Source organism: Girardinichthys multiradiatus, chromosome 2 (assembly GCF_021462225.1).
Source record: "Girardinichthys multiradiatus isolate DD_20200921_A chromosome 2, DD_fGirMul_XY1, whole genome shotgun sequence".
Lineage (NCBI taxonomy): Eukaryota > Metazoa > Chordata > Actinopteri > Cyprinodontiformes > Goodeidae > Girardinichthys > Girardinichthys multiradiatus.
In genome coordinates this window covers 23,953,065-23,981,059 of record NC_061795.1, presented here as the reverse complement: position 1 = coordinate 23,981,059, position 27,995 = coordinate 23,953,065, and the positions used below count along the sequence as shown (strand labels likewise).

At 36.1% G+C, this 27,995-nt stretch overlaps 1 protein-coding gene across 1 annotated transcript; it reads right to left on the bottom strand.

Annotated features, from left to right (window-relative positions):
* Positions 1-4: 4 nt before the first annotated feature.
* Positions 5-27,891, bottom strand: LOC124883408 (mucin-2-like). The gene is made up of 36 exons (XM_047390537.1): positions 27,828-27,891; positions 27,359-27,614; positions 27,135-27,252; positions 26,770-26,860; positions 26,512-26,645; positions 26,207-26,411; positions 25,908-26,033; positions 25,715-25,829; positions 25,479-25,629; positions 25,244-25,351; positions 25,087-25,156; positions 24,854-24,991; positions 20,179-20,276; positions 13,330-13,566; positions 13,080-13,236; positions 11,479-11,586; positions 10,246-11,220; positions 8,457-9,099; positions 6,407-8,375; positions 6,069-6,249; positions 5,506-5,753; positions 5,096-5,279; positions 4,827-5,013; positions 4,519-4,694; positions 4,302-4,371; positions 3,355-3,455; positions 2,034-2,065; positions 1,769-1,946; positions 1,575-1,679; positions 1,434-1,474; positions 1,235-1,357; positions 1,021-1,119; positions 777-905; positions 648-687; positions 448-565; positions 5-357 (listed from the first exon to the last, which is right to left on the bottom strand). Exons 1-36 carry the CDS (start codon positions 27,889-27,891, stop codon positions 147-149), a joined length of 7,986 nt encoding a protein of 2,661 aa, XP_047246493.1. The 3' UTR covers positions 5-146.
* Positions 27,892-27,995: the final 104 nt, after the last annotated feature.

Sequence of the window (27,995 nt, the reverse complement as noted above, 5' to 3'; positions counted from 1 at the left end):
CAACTGAGATGCATCTTTTTATTTAATCAGCTGATAAATGAACTCCACAAAGTCAGTTACTTTGTGAGAGATTTAATGATTATTTAAATGTTACTGGTAGACACAGGTACATTCAACATCTGTTACTGTGAGGAAAGATGAATTTATCACAGCAGTGTGAAGCTTCGCTTTCTGCGAATGTTTTGCCTAGCAGGGGTGGTGCACTCTGTGTGGCTACAGTTGCACTCCTCCACGTGCATATAGGTGAAAGAGACCTGCCCACCATTTTCACACACAAGGTCAACAGTACGATTGCTTGTGCGTGTCTCCTTACAACAGGAGCAGGAATGTTCCATAGCATCTGCTGCTTCAGAGTACCTGAACAAAACAGGAGCAGATCTTAGTATACTTTAATCCTACAACAGGATAGATAAGCATAAATTAAAACTACAAGTTTGTCATCCTTACTTGACAAAAGTATTGCATGAACCTTCACAGTACGGCATATCCACTTTAGAAATACAACCATTTCGATTTATAACAGTCTCCATGGTCTCTAGTTTGCAGGCCTTCTCTTTCTCCACACCTTTTGAAAAGTGAGTTTAATGAAAAATAGCTGTTTATATTTTGTCATTTTAATTGAAAAAGAAGAAAAATATCATACTCACAAATTTTACAGCAGCCATTTGCTGCAGTTTGAATTGTATCCTGTGCAGGGAAATCCACAACAACAAATATGTTTTAGCTTTTGTTCACATATGATTAAGCAGAATTAATTAAATGAGACCTCCACTTACACTCTTGCAGTTGTTTTCTTGGAATGGTGGGCAAACAGTGTGCGATCTAATGGCTGTGAAAGTTTTAAGAGTTCTAACACAGACGTAACGCTCACACCTATTTTCAGTTGGTGACCACATTTCTCCTGGCTGAAAATCAGGCACACAGGCACAAACATCAGCACAAAAATGCATTAAAACAATGAGATTTTATAAACTAAAACCAAAGTTACAGAAACCCCCCAAAAGTGATCATCCAATTTACCTTCAAGAGCATCTCAGTACCGTTAACATTGATTACACAGTGTGTTTGTTCACAATTTCCACAGCATTCATCTGGGTTTGTTTTTTTATACTCAAATCCCTGGGAGAATGAAAAGGGAAAGTAAATTCCTTCAGACGTTCAAATGAATATTCACAGTAAAATACATGGCACATGGTATTTGTTTCATGGATGAGAGTCATATTTTCATGCTTACATTTGGACAGTTCAATTCTTTGCATTGTTGAGGTGTGCACTTTACTTCCATCAGACCGTCAGATAAAGAATTTGTGGAGCAGGTGCAGTTCTCACATTCCCGTCCAGGAACTGAAGAACCAGGCTGACAAATGCATACATATTACTACACAAAATACTAAAGTTGGTGCGTTTATAGTCTCCACACATTTCTTTCTTACCGGATATTCAACATTGTTGGAGACACAGACTCTTATAGATTCTAGGAAAGACATTTAACATAAAATACAAGAACAGTTATGTAACAGTGATCCTGTTGTCATTTGGCTATATGAGGTTTTAAACTGAATTCATGGCCTTACCACATTTATATTCTGGACAGCATTTTCCCTCAGGGACACTGATGTTTAACCTGTATCCAACTGGACAGTTCATGCTGTTGATCGGGCAAGTGTTGCTCTGACATTCTGTGAAGATGAAGAAGAAGTCAGTTCAATACAGAGTTCAAGAATTACACATTACAGGCAATAATTAACATTATTGTTATATGTCTTACGGCAAACATGGACAATGCAGCAGGGATCTGATGGATCAGTTTGATTTACGAGAACAAATCCTGGACCGATGCATGTTTGTTCTGCTGGTACTGGGCACATCTTAGGTTTGCAGATCACAGTTTCGGTGGACTCATCACAGATGCAGTTTTGACATTTGTATTCAAATGTCTCATTAAACTAGAGGGATAAAACCAAAATAGTGACTTAAATGTCTCAAATAACAACATGGTTAAAGACTTTATATGAAAATCCCATTTGGCTCACCTTACGGGGTTTCTTATCAGGATCAAGACAACCTGTTCAAAGACAGAGTGTAAATAAATGATACTTCATTCTCTCCATTTGTAAATTTTGCTGAATTGCTCCACAAGATTTTAACCATTTAATGACTGTTTTTACTTGTGAGGTGGATTAAGATGGCTTTGACTGTTACCCTGGTGTCACATTGTTTCCTATTTTGCTATATATGTTAGTGTATCTTGGCGAGAGCAGATGTTTGCATCAATTACAACAGGCTCTACCCCCCATGTTTGACTCAGTATGATGATCTTATTTGCAAATGGTCTGTTAATGCCAGAAGTAATGGGAGAAACATCTTCCAAAATGTTGAGCTTTTGTCTCATTGGTCCAAAGAATTATCCCTCAAAACTCTTGGGGACCATCAAGATAGTTTTTGGGATATTTGAGATGGGGCTTTCTAATCTTTTTGGGTATCAGTAGTTTTTACCTTGAAACTCTCCAGTGATGCCATTTTTGCCCAGTTTCTTAACCCTTGTGTGGTGTTCATATTGTTTTTACTCAGCCAATGTTTCTGGGTCTAGTGGACCTGTTGCATTTTGTGATTTTTAATGCCTCACAATCAAACATTTAATTAAAATCATGATATGAGTGGAAACAAATTTACAAAAATATACATTAATTGTATAATCTTTCCTTCAGTAAATAGACCTGAACACCACACAAGGGTTAATTATTGTTAAATCATGAACACTGGCCTCCAGTGCTTTAGATGTTGTTTGTCTTTGGATTGCCTTTTTTCTCTTATTACATTAAATCGTTATTTCAATACACTTTTATATTTAATGTGTTAATAACTGTGATATTAAAATTTGTTTAAAGATTGAAACATTCAAGTATAACAAAAAAGCAAAAACATATTTTTTCACAGAACTGTAATAATGGGCTTATATATTTAAAAATAAACAAACATCTTATTTTTGGCTAATCTGCACAAGCTTACACATTTATTAGAATGAGAAGCAGAAAATCTATGACTGATTGTTAACTGTTCATTTGTTATTTAGGGGAATGTGTTATGCGTCATAAAAGTTATTTCTTATTTGGATCTGACAGATTCAAGGTTGGACTTTTAACAATTTTGGAAACAATAGGTACAATATCAGTAGGTTTCTAAAAGGAAAAGTACAGCACTGCATCAGAGGGGAAAAATACTCAAAATGTTTTAAAGATGACATACAATGAAGCAAGGATGCAACCTTGAATCCAAAGAATTAAATGTACCGTTAGCACTCTATGTGTTCTTTTTTAATACTGTCAAAGCTGTATGATTTAAATAAATACTCACCACAACTTCTAACACATATATTAGATTTCTTGTTAAACAGTTTCATTCCTTCAGGACAAAAGCAGCCTTCAGTAGTGTAGTTTATGCTGGGCTCGTTGGAACTGCAACATTCAAATATCAATAAAAAAAATATTATTCCTGTTAAAACTTTATTTCTTATCTGTACTGCTGTTGCACAAAGCCAGGGTCAGTGCTATACACAGCAAGAGGCAATATATTCACACATTTTAAGACACATAAAAACACAACTATATACCCTCTATGGCGAAAAATGAATGAACTGAAAATAATTAAATTTAACACAACATGTGGCAATTCAAGGTGACTTGGTTTAAAAATAACATTTATGACGTGAGAAAAGCTGAAAAGGTGCCGATGATCTGAGAACTAATAGGAACACAGTTCTGAATATTAGGCACATGTTGGCTTTACCTTGTACCTTATGCCATCAAAATAAAAACAAAAAGCCCTCTTCAGAAATACCCTCTCTAACTGAATAAATATGATCAGCAATCAGCAGCAAGTATAAATTCAGAAGTATAAAACTACAAAAAAACACAATAATCACATTTTGTAGTATCTGGGTGTTTTCAGTGCTCCCTTTGCGCCATCCCATTTCAGCTAAAATTTTCACTGACACTCTTGTACTTGGTTGTTACAAATCATATATATTGACAGACATGATTTTAACAAAGGATAGGTAATGAATTGAATGGGTCATATAACCAAAACCAAACACAACCTTGCTAGAACTAAACTCAAGATCTTTTTAATAATTTTGTTTAGATGTTCAAGTTTTTTAAACCAGTTTTGATGCAACAGAATTCTTGCTCTGATTGCTGCTTTTTCTTTTCTGTGCTGTCGTTTGTTCTGCACTTGCCAATATTTACTAAGCAGATGCTCACATGTGTGGTTAAACCTAATGACAAACATTTCCAATAACTTACTTTTGCTCACAAGTTGGCTGTTCTGCAGGACCACAAGGCTTATAAATTTTGTTTGATGGGCATTGGGTCGCTGTTGACAATGAAAAAAACCTAGTTTAGTTCCCCCAAATATGACATAAAACAAACATTTTCAGTATGTTTGTAAAGCTATTGAAATAATAAGCAAAAAATGTACTTTCATTTCAATAGTGCTATTATGACAAAAAAAACATTGTACCACATTGATTAGTGTGGTTCCTCCAGTGAATACAAACTCCAATCTCTGCACACGCAGCAGCATAAACTTCCAAACTATTGCACACCACTGCTTTGTTGGACACATGACAGTTATCAAAAACACAGCCTTTATAGAAGTTGGATGGAGAGATCAGTCGATGACATTCTGCAAAGACCCTGTAGTAGAAAATGGAACAAAAAAGCGGAGTATAAGCACAATTTTGTTTATTATAAAACTACCATGCATTTGCAATATATGTATATTTCAATTACCTTAAGTCTGACCACATAAGAGATTGTCTACCATACCTGCTCCAAAGTAGTTCACAAATGGAGTCTGGCTGGCATGTAGGTGGTGAAGGAGTTGGTTTGTCAGTCCTGCAGCCAGGTCCTTCACTGCCTGGTAGAAGCCAATAATTTGCCATGACTTCACATTTTGTTTCTTGATGACCTCCAGGTAGCATACAATCATCAGTCTGATTATTTGTACAGGTTCCTAAAAAAAGAAACGTTTTTAAGTCTACTTCCATCCAAACCAATGTAGGTAGGAATGTGGCTACCTGTAAGGCTGTTCTTACCACAATGACCCTGTGTATTTCTTCCAAAGTACTTGTATGGAAGGATGATATTAAAGCCAGCTCTTCCAAACTTAATGACCACTTTGAGATCAAGGATCTCTAAAATCATGTTAAGGTAAGTGCTTATCACCTTAACCTCTTGTGTGACGTAAGGTAGTTTAAGGATTTCTCCTTTTTTAATGGCCTGAAAAAGAAAAAATTTCAACTAAAAGATTAAAGTTAACATTTCCTTCTATAAGAAAATATGGTTTCTTGTGGATCTACATAAAACACATTTTCTGAAGAGCAGTTTTTCCTAACTGACAAACAATGTTCTTTGTGAAATCATTATTGTATAACTTATATTACTTGGAATAATGTATTTCAGGTAAAGACAAAATAACATTTCCAAAGTGCTCCTCTTGTGTTACCTGCATGGCTGCTGGTCCATTGAGATTTTGATTTATAAGTTTGATATTTTCTGTTTTATAGATGACAGTCAAAGATCGCGGACAGGAAACATCTTCAGTGGGATCACAATGGACATTTTCAATATGAACCTCCAAGCCATACCTTGGTATAATTTCTTTCATCAAATAATAACTGCAGTTTCCTTGGTAACTGTAGTATTTGCCATCAAATGTCATATAATGAGGATCTCCCCATCCTTCGCACACACCTGTTGTGACATAAAATCTTGGTCTGTAATTTCTTTAAATCAGAAATGTGTTACAACATACATTGATCAGCCACAATATTATGACCATTGCATAAATTTAGGAGGGTTCAATTGTCAGCAAAATGGATTGAGCTCATGGGGACTCAAAAGACCATCTAAGGATGCTATGGAGAGTCTGGAACTGGTGCAATTGCTAAGGCATAACAGTAATTTCGGCTATGTCCTTTGTCACTTCCTTCTCTGGTCAGTGGTCATAATATTATAGTTGATGTATACTGATGTATATTTCATGCTGTTTTTAATCAAAGCACTTACAGTCACATTCATAATGTTGGCAGCAGGGATACTTATCATCATCATATACTAGAACAGGAACTTTTCCATTAGAACAAGTTATGCTCTTTATGGGCGGGCATATATAGGGCATGGTTTCCACGATATTGTTCCCCAAACATTTGCCCATGGTACAATTGGGTAGAAAAAATGTCTCATTTAGCTGCAATAAAGAAAAACATTAGAAAATATTTAGTAGTAGCTTGCATTTATGAATTGCAGAAAAAAATGTTAAAAACCTAAAATAGTTGTCAATGAAACTAAACAGCATAGTTCACCTGCCCAGTAATTGAAAGCTTAGAGTAAGTAGAGTCTCTTACCCTTTTATTCCATGGTAGACAGTCAATGGTTGAATTATCTGTTGATGGTGTTGTCATTGATGCAGTGACTATAGGGGGTGATGTAGTGATTGTAGTTGGTGTTTCAGTCGTAGTTGTAGTGGTTGTTGTTGAAATGGTTTTAGTTGTAGATTCCGTTGATGTAATGGGTGTAGTCGGTGTTTCAGTTGATGTATTGGGTGTAGTTGGTGTTTGAGTCGATGCAGTGATTGTAGTTGGTGTTTCAGTGGTAGTTGTGGTGGTTGTTGTTGAAGTGGTTGTAGTTGGTGTTTCAGTTGATGTATTGGGTGTAGTTGGTGTTTGAGTCGATGCAGTGATTGTAGTTGGTGTTTCAGTGGTAGTTGTGGTGGTTGTTGTTGAAGTGGTTGTAGTTGTAGATTCAGTTGATGTAATAGATGTAGTTAGTGTTTCAGCTGTAGTTGAAGCTGTTGTAGTTGGTGTTTCACTTGATGTAATGATTGTAGTTGGTGTTTCAGTTGATGTAGTGATTGTAGTTGCTGTTTCAGTTGATGTAGTGATTGTAGTTGGTGTTTCAGTTGTAGTTGTAGTGGTTGTTGTTGCAGTGGTCGTAGTTGTAGATTCCGTTGATGTAATGGGTGTAGTCGGTGTTTCAGTTGATGTAATGGTTGTAGTTGGTGTTTCAGTTGATGTACGGATTGTAGTTGGTGTTTCAGTTGAAGTTGTAGTGGTTGTTGTTGTAGTGGTTGTAGTTGTAGATTCAGTTGATGTAATAGATGTAGTTAGTGTTTCAGCTGTAGTTGAAGCTGTTGTAGTTGGTGTTTCAGTTGATGTAGTGATTGTAGTTGGTGTTTCAGTTGATGTAGTGATTGTAGTTGGTGTTTCAGTAGATGTAGTGATTGTAGTTGGTGTTTCAGTTGTAGTTGTAGTGGTTGTTGTTGAAGTGGTTTTAGTTGTAGATTCCGTTGATGTAATGGGTGTAGTCGGTGTTTCAGTTGATGTAATGGTTGTAGTTGGTGTTTCTGTTGATGTATGGATTGTAGTTGGTGTTTCAGTCGTAGTTGTAGTGGTTGTTGTTGTAGTGGTCATAGTTGTAGATTCCGTTGATGTAATGGGTGTAGTCGGTGTTTCAGTTGAAGTAATGGTTGTAGTTGATGTTTCAGCTGATGTATTGGGTGTAGTTGGTGTTTTAGTCGATGCAGTGATTGTAGTTGGTGTTTCAGTGGTAGTTGTGGTGGTTGTTGTTGAAGTGGTTGTAGGTGTAGATTCAGTTGATGTAATAGATGTAGTTAGTGTTTTAGCTGTAGTTGAAGCTGTTGTAGTCGGTGTTTCAGTTGATGTAATGGTTGTAGTTGGTGTTTCAGTTGATGTATTGGGTGTAGTTGGTGTTTTAGTCGATGCAGTGACTGTAGTTGGTGTTTCAGTGGTAGTTGTGGTGGTTGTAGTTGAAGTGGTTGTAGTTGTAGATTTAGTTGATGTAATGGGTGTGGTTGGTGTTTCAGTTGATGTAATAGTTGAAGTTGGTGTTTCAGTTGATGTAATGGTTGTAGTTGGTGTTTCAGTTGATGTAGTGATTGTAGTTGGTGTTTCAGTTGATGTAGTGATTGTAGTTGGTGTTTCAGTTGTTGTAGTGATTGTAGTTGGTGTTTCAGTTGTAGTTGTAGTGGTTGTTGTTGAAGTGGTTTTAGTTGTAGATTCCGTTGATGTAATGGGTGTAGTCGGTGTTTCAGTTGATGTAATGGTTGTAGTTGGTGTTTCAGTTGATGTATGGATTGTAGTTGGTGTTTCAGTCGTAGTTGTAGTGGTTGTTGTTGTAGTGGTTGTAGTTGTAGATTCCGTTGATGTAATGGGTGTAGTCAGTGTTTCAGTTGATGTAATGGTTGTAGTTGATGTTTCAGTTGATGTATTGGGTGTAGTTGGTGTTTTAGTCGATGCAGTGATTGTAGTTGGTGTTTCAGTGGTAGTTGTGGTGGTTGTTGTTGAAGTGGTTGTAGTTGTAGATTCAGTTGATGTAATAGATGTAGTTAGTGTTTTAGCTGTAGTTGAAGCTGTTGTAGTCAGTGTTTCAGTTGATGTAATGGTTGTAGTTGGTGTTTCAGTTGATGTATTGGGTGTAGTTGGTGTTTTAGTCGATGCAGTGACTGTAGTTGGTGTTTCAGTGGTAGTTGTGGTGGTTGTTGTTGAAGTGGTTGTAGTTGTAGAATTAGTTGATGTAATGGGTGTGGTTGGTGTTTCAGTTGATGTAATAGTTGAAGTTGGTGTTTCAGTTGATGTAATGGTTGTAGTTGGTGTTTCAGTTGATGTAGTGATTGTAGTTGGTGTTTCAGTTGATGTAGTGATTATAGTTGGTGTTTCAGTTGTTGTAGTGATTGTAGTTGGTGTTTCAGTTGTAGTTGTAGTGGTTGTTGTTGAAGTGGTTGTAGTTGTAGATTTAGTTGATGTAATGGGTGTGGTTGGTGTTTCAGTTGATGTAATAGTTGAAGTTGGTGTTTCAGTTGATGTAATGGTTGTAGTTGGTGTTTCAGTTGATGTAATGATTGTGGTTGATGTTTCAGGTGTAGTTGTAGTTGTAAAACATGGAACTGTCCCACAACATACCCGTATCTTGTAGTTGAAACACTTTTTCAATTTTAACTGTTCTTCTTTTTTACATATCAGCCCACTGTTGACATCACAAGTCACCTTTTGGCCAGTTTCACTCAGATAAAAACTCAGCTCTAATTCGGGATTTTCAGATGATCTGCAATCAATTTTTTGGGGATTGTAGCATATGGCTTTGCCACTTTCTCTAATGTTGTCATATGTTTCATTGTCATTTTTGTCCTTGGTTGGGTCATGTACGTCATACCATTCGGACCAATTACAAGTTCCAGGACTACATGAAGGAGTAGTACTTGAAGTTGAACTGGTTGTATTCGGTGTTTCAGTTGATGTAATGGTTGTAGTTGGTGTTTCAGTTGATGTATGGATTGTAGTTGGTGTTTCAGTCGTAGTTGTAGTGGTTGTTGTTGTAGTGGTCGTAGTTGTAGATTCCGTTGATGTAATGGGTGTAGTCGGTGTTTCAGTTGATGTATTGGGTGTAGTTGGTGTTTTAGTCGATGCAGTGATTGTAGTTGGTGTTTCAGTGGTAGTTGTGGTGGTTGTTGTTGAAGTGGTTGTAGTTGTAGATTCAGTTGATGTAATAGATGTAGTTAGTGTTTCAGCTGTAGTTGAAACTGTTGTAGTCGGTGTTTCAGTTGATGTAATGGTTGTAGTTGGTGTTTCAGTTGATGTAGTGATTGTAGTTGGTGTTTCAGTTGATGTAGTGATTGTAGTTGGTGTTTCAGTTGTTGTAGTGATTGTAGTTGGTGTTTCAGTTGTAGTTGTAGTGGTTGTTGTTGAAGTGGTTGTAGTTGTAGATTTAGTTGATGTAATGGGTGTGGTTGGTGTTTCAGTTGATGTAATAGTTGAAGTTGGTGTTTCAGTTGATGTAATGGTTGTAGTTGGTGTTTCAGTTGATGTAATGATTGTGGTTAATGTTTCAGGTGTAGTTGTAGTTGTAAAACATGGAACTGTCCCACAACATACCCGTATCTTGTAGTTGAAACACTTTTTCAATTTTAACTGTTCTTCTTTTTTACATATCAGCCCACTGTTGACATCACAAGTCACCTTTTGGCCAGTTTCACTCAGATAAAAACTCAGCTCTAATTCGGGATTTTCAGATGATCTGCAATCAATTTTTTGGGGATTGTAGCATATGGCTTTGCCACTTTCTCTAATGTTGTCATATGTTTCATTGTCATTTTTGTCCTTGGTTGGGTCATGTACGTCATACCATTCGGACCAATTACAAGTTCCAGGACTACATGAAGGAGTAGTACTTGAAGTTGAACTGGTTGTATTCGGTGTTTCAGTTGATGTAATGGTTGTAGTTGGTGTTTCAGTTGATGTATGGATTGTAGTTGGTGTTTCAGTCGTAGTTGTAGTGGTTGTTGTTGTAGTGGTCGTAGTTGTAGATTCCGTTGATGTAATGGGTGTAGTCGGTGTTTCAGTTGATGTATTGGGTGTAGTTGGTGTTTTAGTCGATGCAGTGATTGTAGTTGGTGTTTCAGTGGTAGTTGTGGTGGTTGTTGTTGAAGTGGTTGTAGTTGTAGATTCAGTTGATGTAATAGATGTAGTTAGTGTTTCAGCTGTAGTTGAAGCTGTTGTAGTCGGTGTTTCAGTTGATGTAATGGTTGTAGTTGGTGTTTCAGTTGATGTAGTGATTGTAGTTGGTGTTTCAGTTGATGTAGTGATTGTAGTTGGTGTTTCAGTTGTTGTAGTGATTGTAGTTGGTGTTTCAGTTGTAGTTGTAGTGGTTGTTGTTGAAGTGGTTGTAGTTGTAGATTTAGTTGATGTAATGGGTGTGGTTGGTGTTTCAGTTGATGTAATAGTTGAAGTTGGTGTTTCAGTTGATGTAATGGTTGTAGTTGGTGTTTCAGGTGTAGTTGTAGTTGTAAAACATGGAACTGTCCCACAACATACCCGTATCTTGTAGTTGAAACACTTTTTCAATTTTAACTGTTCTTCTTTTTTACATATCAGCCCACTGTTGACATCACAAGTCACCTTTTGGCCAGTTTCACTCAGATAAAAACTCAGCTCTAATTCGGGATTTTCAGATGATCTGCAATCAATTTCTTGGGGATTGTAGCATATGGCTTTGCCACTTTCTCTAATGTTGTCATATGTTTCATTGTCATTTTTGTCCTTGGTTGGGTCATGTACGTCATACCATTCGGACCAATTACAAGTTCCAGGACTACATGAAGGAGTAGTACTTGAAGTTGAACTGGTTGTATTCGGTGTTTCAGTTGATGTAATGTTTGTAGTTGGTGTTTCAGTCGTAGTTGTAGTGGTTGTTGTTGTAGTGGTCGTAGTTGTAGATTCTGTTGATGTAATGGGTGTAGTCGGTGTTTCAGTTGATGTAATGGTTGTAGTTGGTGTTTCAGTTGATGTAGTGATTGTAATTGGTGTTTCTGTTGTAGTTGTAGCAGTTGTTGTTGAAGTGGCTGTAGTTGTAGAATCAGTTGATGTAATAGATGTAGTTAGTGTTTCAGCTGTAGTTGAAGCTGTTGTAGTTGGTGTTTCAGTTGATGAAATGGGTGTAGTTGGTGTTTCAGTTGATGTAGTGATTGTAGTTGGTGTTTCTGTTGTAGTTGTAGCAGTTGTTGTTGAAGTGGCTGTAGTTGTAGAATCAGTTGATGTAATAGATGTAGTTAGTGTTTCAGCTGTAGTTGAAGCTGTTGTAGTTGGTGTTTCAGTTGATGTAATGGTTGTAGTTGGTGTTTCAGTTGATGTAGTGATTGTGGTTGGTGTTTCAGTTGTAGTTGTGGTGGTTGTTGTTGTTGGTGTATTGGTTGTAGTTGTTATGCATGGATCCTCATTACATTCTTCCACACATTCCTGTTTATTCTCATCAAACAATGGCTTCTCTTGTGGACATGCAGGATAACAGCCTGTGGAAAATGCATCATAAACATCATGCAAGTTATTGATGGGTAAAATACTAAGAAAAATACACAAAATAGAATGTTTAAAAAAATAAAAATATGTTGTCGGTTTTCTTTAAAATAATTAATGGTTACATAAAATCTTCATATGTTTTTCCCACAGAAAGGCATACAATTACAAACTTCAAGATTTTAATTAGCGTATACAACAGATTCATCAAAACATATGTTGAATTATTATCTCACCTTCGAGCTTTAAGACAGTTTGGTTGCAGTATGGGCAGGGATTGTACTTGGGTGGAGGAAAGTTGGAGTAGTGCCATGTGCATTCGTTGGGATTATTGTAGAAATCACAAAAGACAGCTAGAAAAAATGTTTTAGTTATAAATACATTTAACTAATGATCAATATAATGTTGCTCTAAAATTTCTTTGAACTTATCATCAGATCTCAGTGTGCAAACAACCTCTGTATGTATCTCTATTAGAGATTATGATCACAGGTCTAGGCTACAAGTATTGTCATGCATTTATTTAAGTCATGTGTGCAGCAGCAAATCAGTTAAACATCTACTTTAAATAATCTGTTTATAAATAGCTCTTTTATAAAAATATCCAATTATGGTTTAGATGGTATTTTAGATATTACACCAAGAATGATCAAATGCACTCCAATTTCCTTAAAAACTCTAAAATAGCCATATAACTTAGCACAAAGTTAGGACTTTTCCATCTTTACTCTGTTGGGAACTACGGTTAGCTTCCACCCAAGAAAAGTAAGTCATTCTTGCCTCTTTAGGGCTAATATCACTAGACAAAGTCAATTATGAGACAGTTGTCAGCTTGGCGAGAAAATGTTAATTACACTTTATAAGACCTTCACAGCCCTACAACTGATCATTTCAACTTAGTCATTAACGTTTTTGACTTACAAATCAACATGAAATCAACAGTAACAGAGACAAGACAAACCTAAAAAGATGCGAAAAACCCATTAACACAACGATATTAGAATGAAACAAAAACATGTACATTTTGTTTCTGTCCTTTTCAAATGTTACTATATTATTGATACTTGATGAAAAAAATACTCTATGCCTTTAAATTGTAGTTTTTGTACTTCATTGTTGACTTACATTCGCAAGAAACATAATAGCATTAATGTTAGCTATAATTCATACATATAGATATATACTGTAATTCCAAAAAAACAGATCTACTTACGACAGATGTCCGGAGTTCTCCAAGCAATATAAACATCAGCCTCATTACAAGCTTGGGCGTAAGCTGCAACCGCTGAGCAGAAACACTCACAGTCCCCTCCAGAGTCACAGGCACATGAGTCTTTCACACAGTTATCATAGAACGGACTGGGATCTACCTGTTTATTATTCAAAAGGATCCTTTAACTGTTAGCACTTTGTTTATTAATTCCAGCTTTACATTGTTTTGGCACAGATGGTTCAATCACTACCTTGGAGTGGCATTCTTCGAATTGATCAGTGATGATGCTGCACTTCAGTTTTGCCCAGTGATCTCGATGGGGTGCTCTTTCACAAGCGTCAACGTTTTTTTCAACATTTGGACAGGTGCTGTGCACTTTCCAGCTGTTTGCAAATTCGAATGGATTGCTTACTTCCAGCCCACCCTGAGTAGTGAAGTCGTTCCCTCCATTACCATCAAAATTTCCACACAGGCCACACACTTCACCCTGTAAAAGTACAGTAGTCAATAAGTTATTGGTATAACTTGTCGGATGTTAATCAGCTGGATACTTTGTTGCCTTTTTTCTGTCTTTGATTTCAAAGGCAAACCAGCCCTCCTAAGCCTCTATCACTTTATGGATTTTGAAGTTAAAGTCTTCAAAGTTCAACCACTCCCACCACATTACCTAAAACAAGTGTTAGAGCTCAGTACTTTAAACTTAACAATGCTGGTTTTTATATGACAGATGAGTTCATGATCTATATTGTACTTTTTAAACTCTTCTTCAAATTAAATTTGATAACTAAACAAAATGTATTTATTTTTACCTGGTTGAACTGAGTTTAGAACTAGTTCTTGTTAAGGATGAACTGACACAACCCTGGTTAAGACAAACATAGTGATATGTCTTTTGTTTGTGATGCCCAGAGCCCAAAACAGGGGAATTCAGACCCAATGCCAAACCATCAGCCTCTAATCCTCTGTTGGTATCTGGCATTGTCTCAGATGTCTTAATTGACATTAATTAAGGCTTTGGGTGAAATGAAAGAATTGGTTGAACGTAGTGTCATTAAAACAAACTGACCAATCACAATTGTTGAATATTCAATTACAGCCTTTTCAGCAGGTATCTGCTCAACTATCAATTAGCTGGGCAACTCTGCATATAATAAACAACTTTCTGTGTTAGCGCCAAGCATTCACTCAAAAGTAAAATCAAAATTCACTTTTAAATAATTTTTAACTTTGTTACATTTGAAGAAGGAGGTTGTCTTTTAATAATGATAGTGGGACAAATAAAAATTTTACCAGCATAAACCAGCTTAAACTTAGCACAGCTGATTGACACCAACTTTCATCAATGTGGGGGACTGGTTGACCTTTGATGACCTCTGTACATTTTTATTCATATCTTTAAAATGATAATGGCAAAAGTTAAAAACTTTGCAGCACAAACATTTAACACCAACTTTGTTACATTTGAAGGAGGTTGTCTTAGCTCCAATATGTCTGTAGATATTTTACTGCTACTGTTGCTGCTACCAATGATCTCCAAATCCCTAATATCAGTATTTTAACAAATATTAGCAAGGACAAATAGAACACAGATGAGGCAAAAAATAGTCGCACTGCATCAAATGTTCATTTAAATAGTTGTGGTCTTAAACATTCATGCAAGTATATGCTGACCTATATGCTGTTCAACTGCTGAGTGTGGAAGGCTCCTGTTGCGAAAATAAAAAGCTCTGACTTTCAGCTAAAAACACATCTGTGCACTTTGTGCCTGATCTTCAAAGATTCCAAATAAGGAGAGCTAAAGTGCTTGTGGGTTAAAAACAAATTGCATGTGCAATAAGCGGGTCTACAAAGACAATGGATAAGAGGTGCAAAAAAAAAAAAAAGGAAAAAAGGATAAGAGGTGCAGAAAAGTTTCAGCCACTGTCAGACTTCATATCGAAATACAATTCTAAAACAATTGTATTTACCTCCACCAACACTGGAGAGCTTTTAGCTTTCTTTCTGTGATAAGTGATTTGATTTGAGGAATATGACTCGCTTGACCCAAACATTGGGTCACACTTGTTGTTTTGGTTACCGAAACAATAATGTAGGACCATAATAATTTAATACAACATAAATGTGCTTCCTACAGAGGCGTAAAGGAACTTTGAGGGAGAAAAAAACTTGAATAATCTCTCTCTGACTAAGAGGGCACAGGACAGTTTTTCTTATTTGTTTTTTCTTCAATGTCCTTTTGGTTTGGAGCATTGGGTCATTATCTTATGTTTTGCATTTCATGAAGGCAAACACTCTAAACACTTTGTGCCCGCTGCTCTGCGGATTTTACACACACAATTTGATTTGCGCCTGGTTTGTAGATCAGCTTTGTCCACAAAATCTTGTTTCAAGTTTGTGGTTTTGTACAAGCAAACGTTTTGAAGATATTCACCGAAATATGTAAGCCAAACAAATTTCAGGCAATTTTATTACTGTAGATGTCAGACATTTTGCACTTTTGAGATGAGAGGAGGCATAGCACCAGCTGGGATTACAATCTCGTGTTTATTGATTATTTCAGCAATGTGAACACTCTCAGGCAAAATTCAGACGTAAACGTAGCTACCTCAACAGTTTGAACATCCCTAGTTATATTCATAGTCTTGTATTATCAGTGATTCAAAGTCTTCTACAGGTAGGGTGAAAGGAAAATTTGAACTGCGGACGATTTCATAATTGGGGGGAATGACAAACGGAGAGGGTTAAATAATGGTCCCAGAAAACTACCCTGGTTCCCAGAAATGGTTCCCTTTTCAGAAAGATGCCTTTGGAGAAAAGAAAAACAAAAAAACAGGAGCTCTCAACCCACAGTCCCCAAATTAGCCACAACCAGGCCAACTTTAACCTCATATGCATGACACTTTTCACTTTGTAAACAATTGATGAGACTTACTCTGTAATGTGGTTGCAGTTGGATCAAAAAGAATGTTTTGCGATCCCATATCACTGTCAGACCAATATAGGAAGTCACCACAATATACAAGCCTTGCTTCCTTATGTTATAACTTATGTTGCTGCCATGTCCCAAATCCTCTTCTTCATATCGGCCATTTGTGAGCTTAATTTTATTTCTCTGAAATGTGAAGGAAATGTTCATAATTGTAAAATACTATTCTTAATACTCACTTTTTTGATAACACTGTTCTTATAATAAACATGGTTAATTCGGTTCCCTTTTTAAAATGATTTTATATGCCTGTACTTACCCCCAGTTGAATTTGAACAGTTTTGGAACAAGTTGCGCCTGTGGATCCACATGCTTCATCTTCTGTGATAACTTCAAAGTTATCCTCTACTGTTTTATTGGAACATGTGTTCTAAACAAGAAGAAGTTAATTAAATATTGTGCCTCTCTATTTCAAAAATAGCAAACACTGATCAAATTATCTAATATACAGACATAGAATTCAAAGTTATGAAAAATGATAAAGATGCTTTTTTTCACCAGCTTATTGTAACAGGTTGCAACATAGGAGCAGTTTTTGATCTATTTTTACCAACTGAAACAACAAATGTTATTTTGTTACAGACAAGCACCCACTGGGAACAACTTTGCATTTTCACACATGCAGTCACAAATCATTTTTCACAAATACGTTTTGTTCCTTTTTGTGCACACTGTAACATTTATAAAAATGTAGTTTTCCAGTAAATATACAAGTTAGTCAGTGCTGACTTTGTGCCAACCTTCCCATGTCCAAAACAGCATTCCAATTTTGGAGCCTGCCTGAAGACTTGGAATACACTTATTATTTGAATTGTTTTGACATTATTTAATTTACCTTGACAGCCACATAGGGACACTTTCCTTGAAACTCATATGCTCGCTTATCAAACGTTTTGTGATGTCCACTTCCATAAATAATGCAGGTTTCTGGACATTTGTTTTTTGTGCAGTCCCATCTTCCATGTTTGCAAGTGCTAAATGTATTGAAAACAGGTACAGCAAATTATATAATTATAACATAAAACTTTTCTTTTTAATAATGGTTTTTAATTTGAAATCATGGAGTTGGTGAAAATAGTTTTCTTACCATCTGTTGCAATCTTGAAAAATGTGATGTCGAGGTTTATATAATTGACGGTTATGCTGACATGGGCATTTATTCACATCTTTCACACAGGAACCTTTGCCATCATCAATTTGGTCAGCCGGACACATGCAGCCAGATTCACACTCTGATGAGTCCTGAAAGAGTAGGAAATATACAGCAATTGGAATACATAAACAATAAACTATTTGTGATTGGTGTTTTGTGTTTTTTGTTCTAATTGTTCAATTAACCTCCCGCAGTCGAGTGACTGGCGAAGCGCTTTGTACTAGCGGTTAGCCAGTCACTCGACAGTCACTCGTCAGTCACTCGTCCTTTCATCCCTTCCTACTTAATGTTCATTTCGAGGATAATACCATTGGATTTTGTATGCCTGTTAGAAATCATGTTGCATAGCATGTTGGTCTGCTTAACATGGATTTATGGGGCATCTCTGAGCTAAAACCAGACCATAGGCTGGATGGAGAGAGGTGCTGCGTTGGTGTCAGGAGGCTGTTCATTTATATTCACACCAGTATTTATTGTTCCAACAAACTCAGCCACTAAACATTTTAGCATATGTCCAACAAATAAAAACAAGCCAGCAAACTAAAAAAAAACAAATATGACACATTAATAAATCGCATATTTAGGATTTTTGTTAGACATATAAAATTAGTAATTGAACTGAATTTTGATTTCATTTTAATGGGTGGACTGGAAGCAAATAAGTAGAAGCCTCTTATTGTATTCAAAATTAAAATTTTGTAAATATAATCTAATACACTAAAATACAAATCTGACTAAATCTGTTTGTTCAGTGTTTTTTTAATCTCCTAACATGGGGCTTTACAGCACATGTTATTTCTGGTGCTGCATTTTCCTTCATGTTGTTAGACATTATTACATTATGATATTATTTCTTTTTGTCCATTCTGCAGAGTAGACAGCAGTTCATTATCACCCCATAAGTGGCATTTTCCATTAAACCTGTTCCAGTGCTTACCTGGTGCTAATATATAGTTAGCACCAGTTCTTTGTTTGTCCTCGCTAAAACTCGGGAACTTCTTTTATTATCTGCAGTGTTATTAAAATGGGGAGGTGATATCAGGGCATCTCTTTGCAGGAATACTTGTAAAAAGTGTGGTTAAATGGTCTCATAACACTATAACCCATCACAAAAAAAGAATAGAACTGGAGGATCAAACAATAAATGAAAAGACACATTTATAATGCTGCTCTGACTTGGCCCTTGGGTGCCGAAAAAGCAAACTAGTGCTTTTTAGAGAACCAGTTAAGAACTGGCTCTAGAACCAGCTCTTTGGTGGAAAGGCCCTATAAAAGGCTGTAGTGAATATAGGGTATATCTAAGTGGAGCTGAGCTTACAATAGCAGGACTGGAACGTGTGCTTGTCTGCAAGGTCTGAGCTGCTCGTGTTGATTGATGCAGAGAGGTATGTCAAGGTCACATAAGATCAACAAGATGGCAACTCACACAAACATTATTATCCAGATTTAAACAAGTTCGAGCGCATTGCGGTCCGAGGCTCCCAGCGCTGGCATTAGAGCAGTTGAAGTACACTTTTGGATGAAGACATTCTGTACAAAAAGGAAAAACTCATTACATATTGAAATTGCTACCTAAATTAATTATGTAATTAATTATGTAATTTATTATCATTAAATAAGTAAAGTAAAGTATAAATGTGAGTAGCCTAATAACTGACCTATTGAGCTGCTTTTTTGAGAATGGCAATGAAGTCTTCCTTTGCTGCACACACTAAAAATAAAGCAAACAAATATTAAAAAACAGGAAGGTATAAAATACTCCATCTATTCAATTCAATTTTCAATTCAGTTTATTTATATAGCGCCAATTCACAACACCTGTTGTCTCAAGGCACTCCACAAAGTCAGGTACATACATTCCAATTAATCCTAACCATTGAACAGTGCAGTCAGATTCAGTTATTTATTCAAATTGGATAAAAAGTTTCTCTGTCTAAGGAAACCCAACAGATTGCATCGAGTCAGAGACTTGTAGCATTCACTCCTCCTGGATGAGCATGTAGCGACTGTGGACAGTCCCTGGTGTTGACTTTGCAGCAATCCCTCATAATGAGCATGCATGTTACAATTAAATATTACAAACATGCCAAATAAACATTATAAAATTTTTCTTCTAACTCACCAGTGCTCATGATTTTGGTTGACAGACTTTCCTGCCTTAATGTAATCTCCATTATGGGAACAGGAACATTCTTCTTTGGGCACACAAGTGCCTTTTTCATTTAGATAGAGACCATCAGGGCAGAAACAGCCAACCACAGGCAAGAATTGTGAAGTGCAGCTCTGCTTCTCTGAGCTCAGCGAACTACAGGTCGGCTGGCACCTCCGATGATTGTAAGTGAAGATCTGATTTGATGGACAGTTCTTTGTGTGTTTCTCTATTTTGTGGACAAAGTGAAGAGGCTGTTTTATGACTTTCAAGTTACAGATGACAAGTTGACTATTAGTTAAATAGTCATCTGTGTGTCTCCTGAAAATTAAAAATTCCTTACCACACACTTGTCCAAAATCTGCCACAAACTTTCCTTTTGCTGCACAGGCCCGACCATAAGAAGTCAAGACAGCACATAAGCAGTCCTCGCTTTTCTCACAGTTGCAGGTGGAATAAAGGCAACGCTGCAGATAAAGGAAAATACTTCCACTAAATTACAATGCAATTAAACATTATAAAAGGTGATAAAGAAAGGTTATGTTGTACCTCGTAATAAATTTTAGGATCCAATTGTAGATGGCAATTTGCAAATGTCCCATTTGGATTTCGAAGCATGTCGCACCAGTGTTTAGCATATTCCTCTACAGGTAGGTAAAAAATTATTTTCACACTTCAATTAACTTTCAAAATGCTGAAAAATTGTTATGCACATTGTTTGCTTATCGGAAAGAGAAGTTTTACCAGTTCTCAAACTGTGACTACAGGGACGATCGAGTCTTTCCTCTCTGTCTACGCACGGTGGGCTTGCCTTCCATGAGTTACTGAAGGTTACTGGAGATCCTTCCACGATCCCCTGAGGAGTCTTCATGTCATCATTAGAGACCGCGTTGAAGGTACCACATAAACCTAAAAAATTGGTTAGAACATTAAATGGTAGGACATGCTAAGACAGAACTCAGAGCCCAATACATTTTACTTTGAGGTTTTTTTTTTTTTTATTCCATGACTACATTAAACAAACATTATTGTTCAGGATCAAGAGCACAAACTATTTAATAATAAGTATAAAATAAGGTATAATTGACTGCACAGTGAAATTAAATAATGGTTAAAAAAGGAAGCAAAGTTAAGACAGTTAAATAAATAATGATTATTTCCATGATTTCTTTTTCTAATACACTATATGTGTAAAATGTCGGAATTAGAGTAGCCTCATCATCGTAACAAGTATCAGGGTGTGGATCCAAACCCGGGTTGATCAAAGCTAACTTGCCTCTGGACAAGTAGACTCCGTGGAATATTTTAAGCTGTAATGAAGACTGGTCACACAAAGTAATGTTAGATGTACCAAGTAAGAGCTGAACCTCAATCATTTCATATAAAGTTGTGTGGGAAAATTAAAACATGGCATTAAGTAGTCAGTTCTTAAAGAAAAAGTCTAATCTCTTTTTTATACTTGTGATTTAAGTGATTTAAATGCAGATTAACCTGAGATTAGCCTTGTTTTATTCATCAAACAAGTTTATAAACATCAATGTGGATTCAATACATACGTTGCTAGTGTTACCCACAGTATTTAAATAATATCAGTGGGATGCTTCTTCTATCCATCTACAACTCTATGGTGGATTCTTTGATCGTGAACTCGTCAGGACCTGCTGCTGCAGACTATCCCCAAATTATGACATGTCCACCATATGCATTAGTGTTGGTAATATTTTCTTAGAAAGATGCATGTAGTTTTTGCTAAACATCTCCTCTGTGCTCATCTCCAAATATTTCAATTTTAGACTCATTTGTGCGAAGTCCATCATCACATTAGTCCTGGTCTTTGTCTACGTTCTCTCTGGCAAACATCATTCTGGCCTTCAGGGTTTCTCTTGGGAAGCAAATTTTCCTCCGTGCATCCCTCCCATGAAAGATAAACATTTCAAATTGTACGGGCATGACCTTCATTCATCAACAGTCTGTCCATGATGACATTTTAAGGTTTTGTTGAGCAATGATTTAATCAAGTGTATCTGATGTGATACACCTGTGTTTCTTTACCCGTTCCAAGTGGGAATAAATGAGGAGTTGTCCTCATTTATTCCTCATACAGAAATTTCTTTTTTTATGCATTTTACTGATTTCTTTACACTTTTCTTTATTATTGTTTGTTTATAGTGCTTAAATTTCTCAGCATTGTACAAATTAATGTAAAATAATTAATTAATTAATTAAATTATTTAAAAAAAGCATTCCTATGTAAGTCTTTCTACTTTGCAGATTTTATTTTCTTCTGAAAACTCTGGACTTGTTCCACACAATGTATTGCAAATGAGCGGGATTTGATTTTTGCCTGAAGGTTGTAAAATAAACTTATCGGCTAGTTTGGTGAGCAGGTATCTAGTAAATTGGGAAGGTGGGACTGAAGAAAACTTGAACTGCGGATATCTTATGTTATTTCTTTGGAAAAATAAACTTTGTGGAAAGTGGTTCAAATTATGCTAATTTGTACTATTTCAAAAAATCTTTCAAGAACATAAAGCCTGCTTTATGCCATATATAAAATCTGAGCCCACGCCTTAGTGAAAAGTTAAAATAGTAATAAAAGTTGAAGTTATGGGCTGCCTATCCACCATGTTGTTTGTATTTTTTTTTTAGTGTATCTTAAATACTAAGGGTATTATCTTTCATGTTAAATGAAATAGAGGAACAGGTTGACAAAATGGATTTGGTAATTATTATTAAACAGGTAATTATTGAAATAAATTGAAAAGCCTAAGAATATATATTTTGATTTACTAAGCATGTTGTGTTTTTTCTCACACATTTTGCTGTCGTGTAGAGCAGGATATATACACACTTTCTTGTTTGTGGTTCTTCTGCTCACAAATTTGCTGTTTTTCAGGATGCTGGAGAAACGTCATGTTAAAAGAACATAATTACACTTGTCTGAAGCTGATGCAAATGGTGGATTTCATGAATATTGGTCATAGATTGAATAAAATGGTAGGTCTATGATTGCATTACACATGACTGGATTGGCATTACATTCTTTATTCACACGGTTAAATATGTAGTCAACAAACCTTATTTAGCTTCAGCTTCTCTGGTTAGGCTTTTCACAAGGCTTAGGAGTGTATTTTATTGAGTTGAGGTAAGGACTCTCTGTAGACCTGTCAAGTTCTTCCACACCAAACTAGTTTATCTAAATCTATACGTTTGTAGACTGTCCTCTGTGTACTGGTCTGCAGTTGTGTCGGATTTTGAAGGGCAATCCTCAAACTGTTCTCCACAAAGGTGGGAGCATGATATTATTGAAAATATGAAGCGAATTCATCCAAATTAATATTAGATACCGGTATATACTCTCTTGCCTTTAACCCTTAATTAAATGGCTAATAGTTTGACAGATTTAGCATTATATGTAAAATATAAACTCTTGCTTTTTAAAAGTCACCTCTCAACCTCATGATTTGAAATTAAATCACCCTGAGTTTGATTGTCAGTACATTTTCTATAAACATCAGGGTTTCTAGTGTGCATATTGAGAATCTAATTAGTTTATTTTGCCATATAGCTCTAGTCTTTCTTTTTGGCTTTTTCTCTGTTGGCTGTTTATGAAATGATCGGCTTTCAATTCTTGCAATACAGTCACACTGGAAAGTTCTAGAGAAATATAAAAAAGAAATCCTTCGATTATTTAGAGAAAAAGCCTGGTTTTAATTAAAATTCAAAACAGGATCTATGCAGCAATTCAAGTGTCCACCAAGTTTTAGAAAATGTCAGTCCAGGTCAGTCAAACCGGAAGAAAAATCTTCAAAAAACGTCGTCTCAGTTGAGAATGTATACAAACACCAATGTAACTTGCATTATACAGTATTTAATCACCCTAAAATAATAATAAAAGTGTCTGGGTGTATCTGATGCTATATTATGTTCTATCATTAGAACATTTGAGCTGATTAGAATGAAACCTCTTCTGGCTATGACCTGAATGGATGAATTGAACTGGTGTCCTGCCCAACATGACTTTAATTATCAGAACATACAATGTAAGATACTTGTCAAATTGTTTTGCGAAAAGACCTTATGTTTCCTAACTGGATGATTTAATCTTCTGATATTTAAGCTAAGAAAATTTAAGGTATCAGTCATAAATGTTTTACAAAATGAGCAAGGTAGGAATGGAATATTAAATAATTGCAATATAGATTTGGCACAATATAAAACACATAATATAAATGGCATATACATGGCCTGCACTTACAAAGTGTACAGCGCTTTAATAAAATAACAGTACAATCAGTCATTCATCCATTTATACACACATTCACACACTGACAGTGACAGCTGCCCTGGGGCAGACTGACAGAAGTGAGGCTGCCATACAATCAGCACCACTAAGTCTTTTGACCACCATCAGCAGACAAGGCAGGAGAAGTCTCTTGCCAAAGGACACAACAACTGACACAGACGGAGCGGAGGTTTCAACCTGCAACCCACCGGTAACAGAACAAACCCATACCACCTGCATACCTATGCATCCAAAGCCACTGCAGAAGGAAATCTTTAAAAAAAGTGCCCTTGGCATTGTCCGTCATGATGAAGAAGGCAAATTAGGGTGATTATTGAGGTATCTTCAAGCTTTAACTGCCACCTCTTTTTGTTGAATAATGCCAGACGGAATATACAGAGTTTTTTAACATCTCTGGTTATCCAGTTCAATGATTTTAAAAGGTAGCCTGGTGTGACATTAGATTTGTGGTGTGAGCACATATTTCTATGTGAACAAAAACAATAATTTGTGGTGTGTGCTTTTAAATCTCAGACACACTCACTCAGTAAGTGTTAATGTAAGAATGTAAGAATATTTAGCTAAGCAAACAAATTTGCTTACTTACATTCTACATTTTAGATAAAATTTCTAGAGTGGCGTATGAAAATAATTTCAAAATGTTACAGTAGACTTTATGGAATAAAGTCAAAGTGGCTCACAATCTCATACCAGGATATGCTTTTGTCTCATTTTCAGCGTTTATTTATTTTATATTGATATGTTGTTTTAATCCAACATGCAGTATTTGTAATGGAATAGAGACAGCTTTTCAGAGGTGAGAATAAGTGACTGCCATGCTCTTTCTTTAATAAACTGATGTCATCAAGTTTTATTCCATTTAGTTGAAAGATGCTCGCAATTCAGTCTTCAGCTCGTTTTTAAGGCTAGCAGAACTGAGCACCATTTGAATCAAATTTGTATTGTCATATAAGTGCATAGCAGACAGAACCCTATCAATGTTCAAAAAATCAAGGCTTTAGAAAGCTTTAGAGCATAATTTAATTGAAAATAAGGAAGCCAGAGCACACTAAACATCTATTCCATAATACTATTGATCAGACGTCTTGTGTAAATATTTTTTTCTTCATATTAGCAATACTGTGTTTTCAATTGTAATATGAAACATGCAGGGTAGGATCAAGAGTAATAGAACACTTACCATATGTCTTTTCTTTGTAGCTATTTTCCAAGCTGATGTAGACTTGCATGACAGGGATACGCTGGATCTGAATTTGCACCCCAAACTTGGTATAGAGCAAGATGTCAATTGAAGAAGCATGAAATATTCTAAATTCCCCTAAAAATAAAGTCATGGAGATTAGGTCCTGATGTAAAATAAATGAAAGCTGAGAACAGCATGGTTAACTCATTATTTTTAATCAGCTCACCCACCTGAGTAGTATGGTAAACTGACAACGACCATATTCTCCAGAACTGAGCCATCAGATTTAAACATTAAGACCTGGAGAAATACAGAGTAATATCAATGAGCTTCAAATATTAGTGTGAACTTAGAAAGGGAATCCATTAAAGCTAGTATTTTACTCACATGGTCTTCACCCAGATGGAATTTTATAGCCTTCAGACAAGTGTCATATTTTTCTTCGGCACATGGTTCTAACAAGGCTCGGATGGTAAAATTTGGACTCACCCCATCCTGAAATATATGAATTTATTAAGATATATATAAATATATATATATATATATATAAATAAGAAGCCAACTATACTTTTTTACTTTCATCTCTGGGCTGTATTATTTTATCAAATTATGCCTCATTTACCCTGCTTTCCACCTTGGCCAGGGTATAGTGACAGCTTCCATGAAATGTATAGGTTGTACCATCAAAGGTTGTGAAATGTGAACCTTCCTCAACTGAGCATGTAGCGGGTGTTTCAAAACTCTCACATTCCCACCTCCCCTCTAAACAAGTACTGAAAAAGAAAAAAAGTCCGTACAACAAACAGTCTGCAAAAAAAAAAAAAAAATCATTCTGTAAAAATCTTCAGTCATACATACCAGTTTGTTTTTTCGTGTTGGTAGACTTCTCCAGAGTTATAGATTTTGTCATGCTTGCACTGACATTCAGACTGAGGGATGCAGCCCCGCTTAGAAATATCATCAAACACCGTTTCTAGAAAGAAAAAAAGTTTGAATTGGGAGTAGGTGAATTAACTACAGAAAACACATTTCCCATGTGAGGAGAACTAACCAGGAGGACAGAAGCAACCATCTATTTTGTGGTCCTCACACATTGATCTCGTGTCCTGATGTGTGCAAGTGTCCATGCAAGGAAAAGCACTTTCCTTATAACTCATGTTGTAGGGACACTGTTTAGCTGTAAAGATAAATGGTGGAATAAATAAGGGAGGTGGTAATTTCTGCAAGTTGTAAGGCAGCATATAAAGCAAGAAAATTACTTTTGTTGTGACGTTCAAATATATGTTGTTTAGTTGTTTAAAAAAACATTTTAAAGAAAACACTAAACAGAGAGACGAACATAAAGCATACCACAGAAATGAGGTTCCCTCCAGTTGGGAGGCTGTCCTCCTGTGTGGGAACACTGACGAGAAAACTCAGACATTGTGCTACAAGCACAATGTCTGCTGTTGTTGCAGGCACACATATCAATCACGCATGCCTGGATGTAATCTTCAGGCATAATCAAGTTGGAGCATGAACTCCAGGACTCAAACATTTGTTCACAGATGCTTTGCTTTAAGCAACAACAGAGACAGAAGACAGAGCAACGTTACTTTCTTTCTCACAAGCAAAACACATCGCCTAATGCCAAATTAACTGGTTAACAAACTCACAGAATTCTTGCAAGTACTTGATACATTCACAGCCTTCAATGACTCGTCTTTGTCTTCACGGGGGTCATTGCAGTCATCATTTGGCAGATGCACTTTGTGACTATTTCCAAACTCGACTTGGCTGATTTTAATACCTGATCATGATGGTGAAGTAAAACAATAATAAAAGACCTAAATGTGATCATAATTAGATGATGCAGATGATAGATTATTTGAATTCTTTATACATTGCATAAAGGTGTTAGGTGAACAACAGACCATTGTTAATGAGCTCATTATAGACAGGAACACCATTAAAGTCTCCACAAAGTCCACAAGTTTGGTTTTTATAGTTGTTTGAAACTTCCACCTGAAACACACACAACAGAAAAGAAAGGGTCTTTATATTTTTTCGGTGTTACCAAAGTTAGCAATCAGTTCACCTTCTATTTTACAACAATGTTAATCCTATGCACAATAACTGACAAAATCAAATTTTGTGTCATGCAGATATTCAGCTCTCTGCAGGGATTACTTTTTGTTTCTCCATGGAAAGGTATTTTCTTTTGTTAGTCAATAACTGCGAGTAAATGATTTGGGTCCAATGTGATATCAAAGGAAGATGTTTCTTTTTAACTTATTACCATGACTGCATCTTCACGGTTCCACATGACAGAAATGCCAACTCTGGGAGCATCAAGCTTGATGTAAAATGTACTTTCTTCCACTTTTACCCCCCCACTGTAGTGTGGCAGAGTGACTCTGATAAAAAAAATAAATGAATAAAGTATTAAACAGGGAATTCTTTCTCAAATGTTTTAACTTTCTGAACAAATGCATCTTCATTTCTCTGGCTTATTTTACTTACAGTTCATTGTTTTTCTTGACCAATTTCTTGGTTAGGTTGAATGTATTTTCATTGACAGTTACCACTGTGTAACTTATCGTAATTATTCCATCATTTTTCTCCCTTTTAATGTGAACTGAGAACTTGCCCTGGGATCCGTGGCAGTCTTTGACCAGGTTGTACTCACAAAAGCCAGGAAATTGGTACACATCACCATCAAAGGTTTTAAAGTGCTGTCTGCCCCAAGTGCTGCAGATGTTGTTAACATGGTTTCGAACTAGAAAGCAAAAATTAAACAGTAAAATATATATTACTCCTATATATTTTCCCACATAAGTTTAAAATAACATACTATGTACTTGTTATATCTTTTTGGAACAGAAATTTAACATTGAGCATCTCTTCAGTATTACTTTGAGTAGTAGAAACACAATATTAATATTTGAGGTAGTCATGTAGTCCTTAAAACTCTTAAACATGTAAGTCTTACCATCTACGGCTTGAATCGCAGCAGAAAAACTCAAGAAACACAACCACACCACAGTCCACTTCATGGCTGCCACTGTGGGCTTGTTGTCCCAAAGCAGATCAAAGTGAGGCTGATGGTAATGGCTTTATATACTAAGATGCTCAATAATTTTGGAACTGCCTTTTTGTG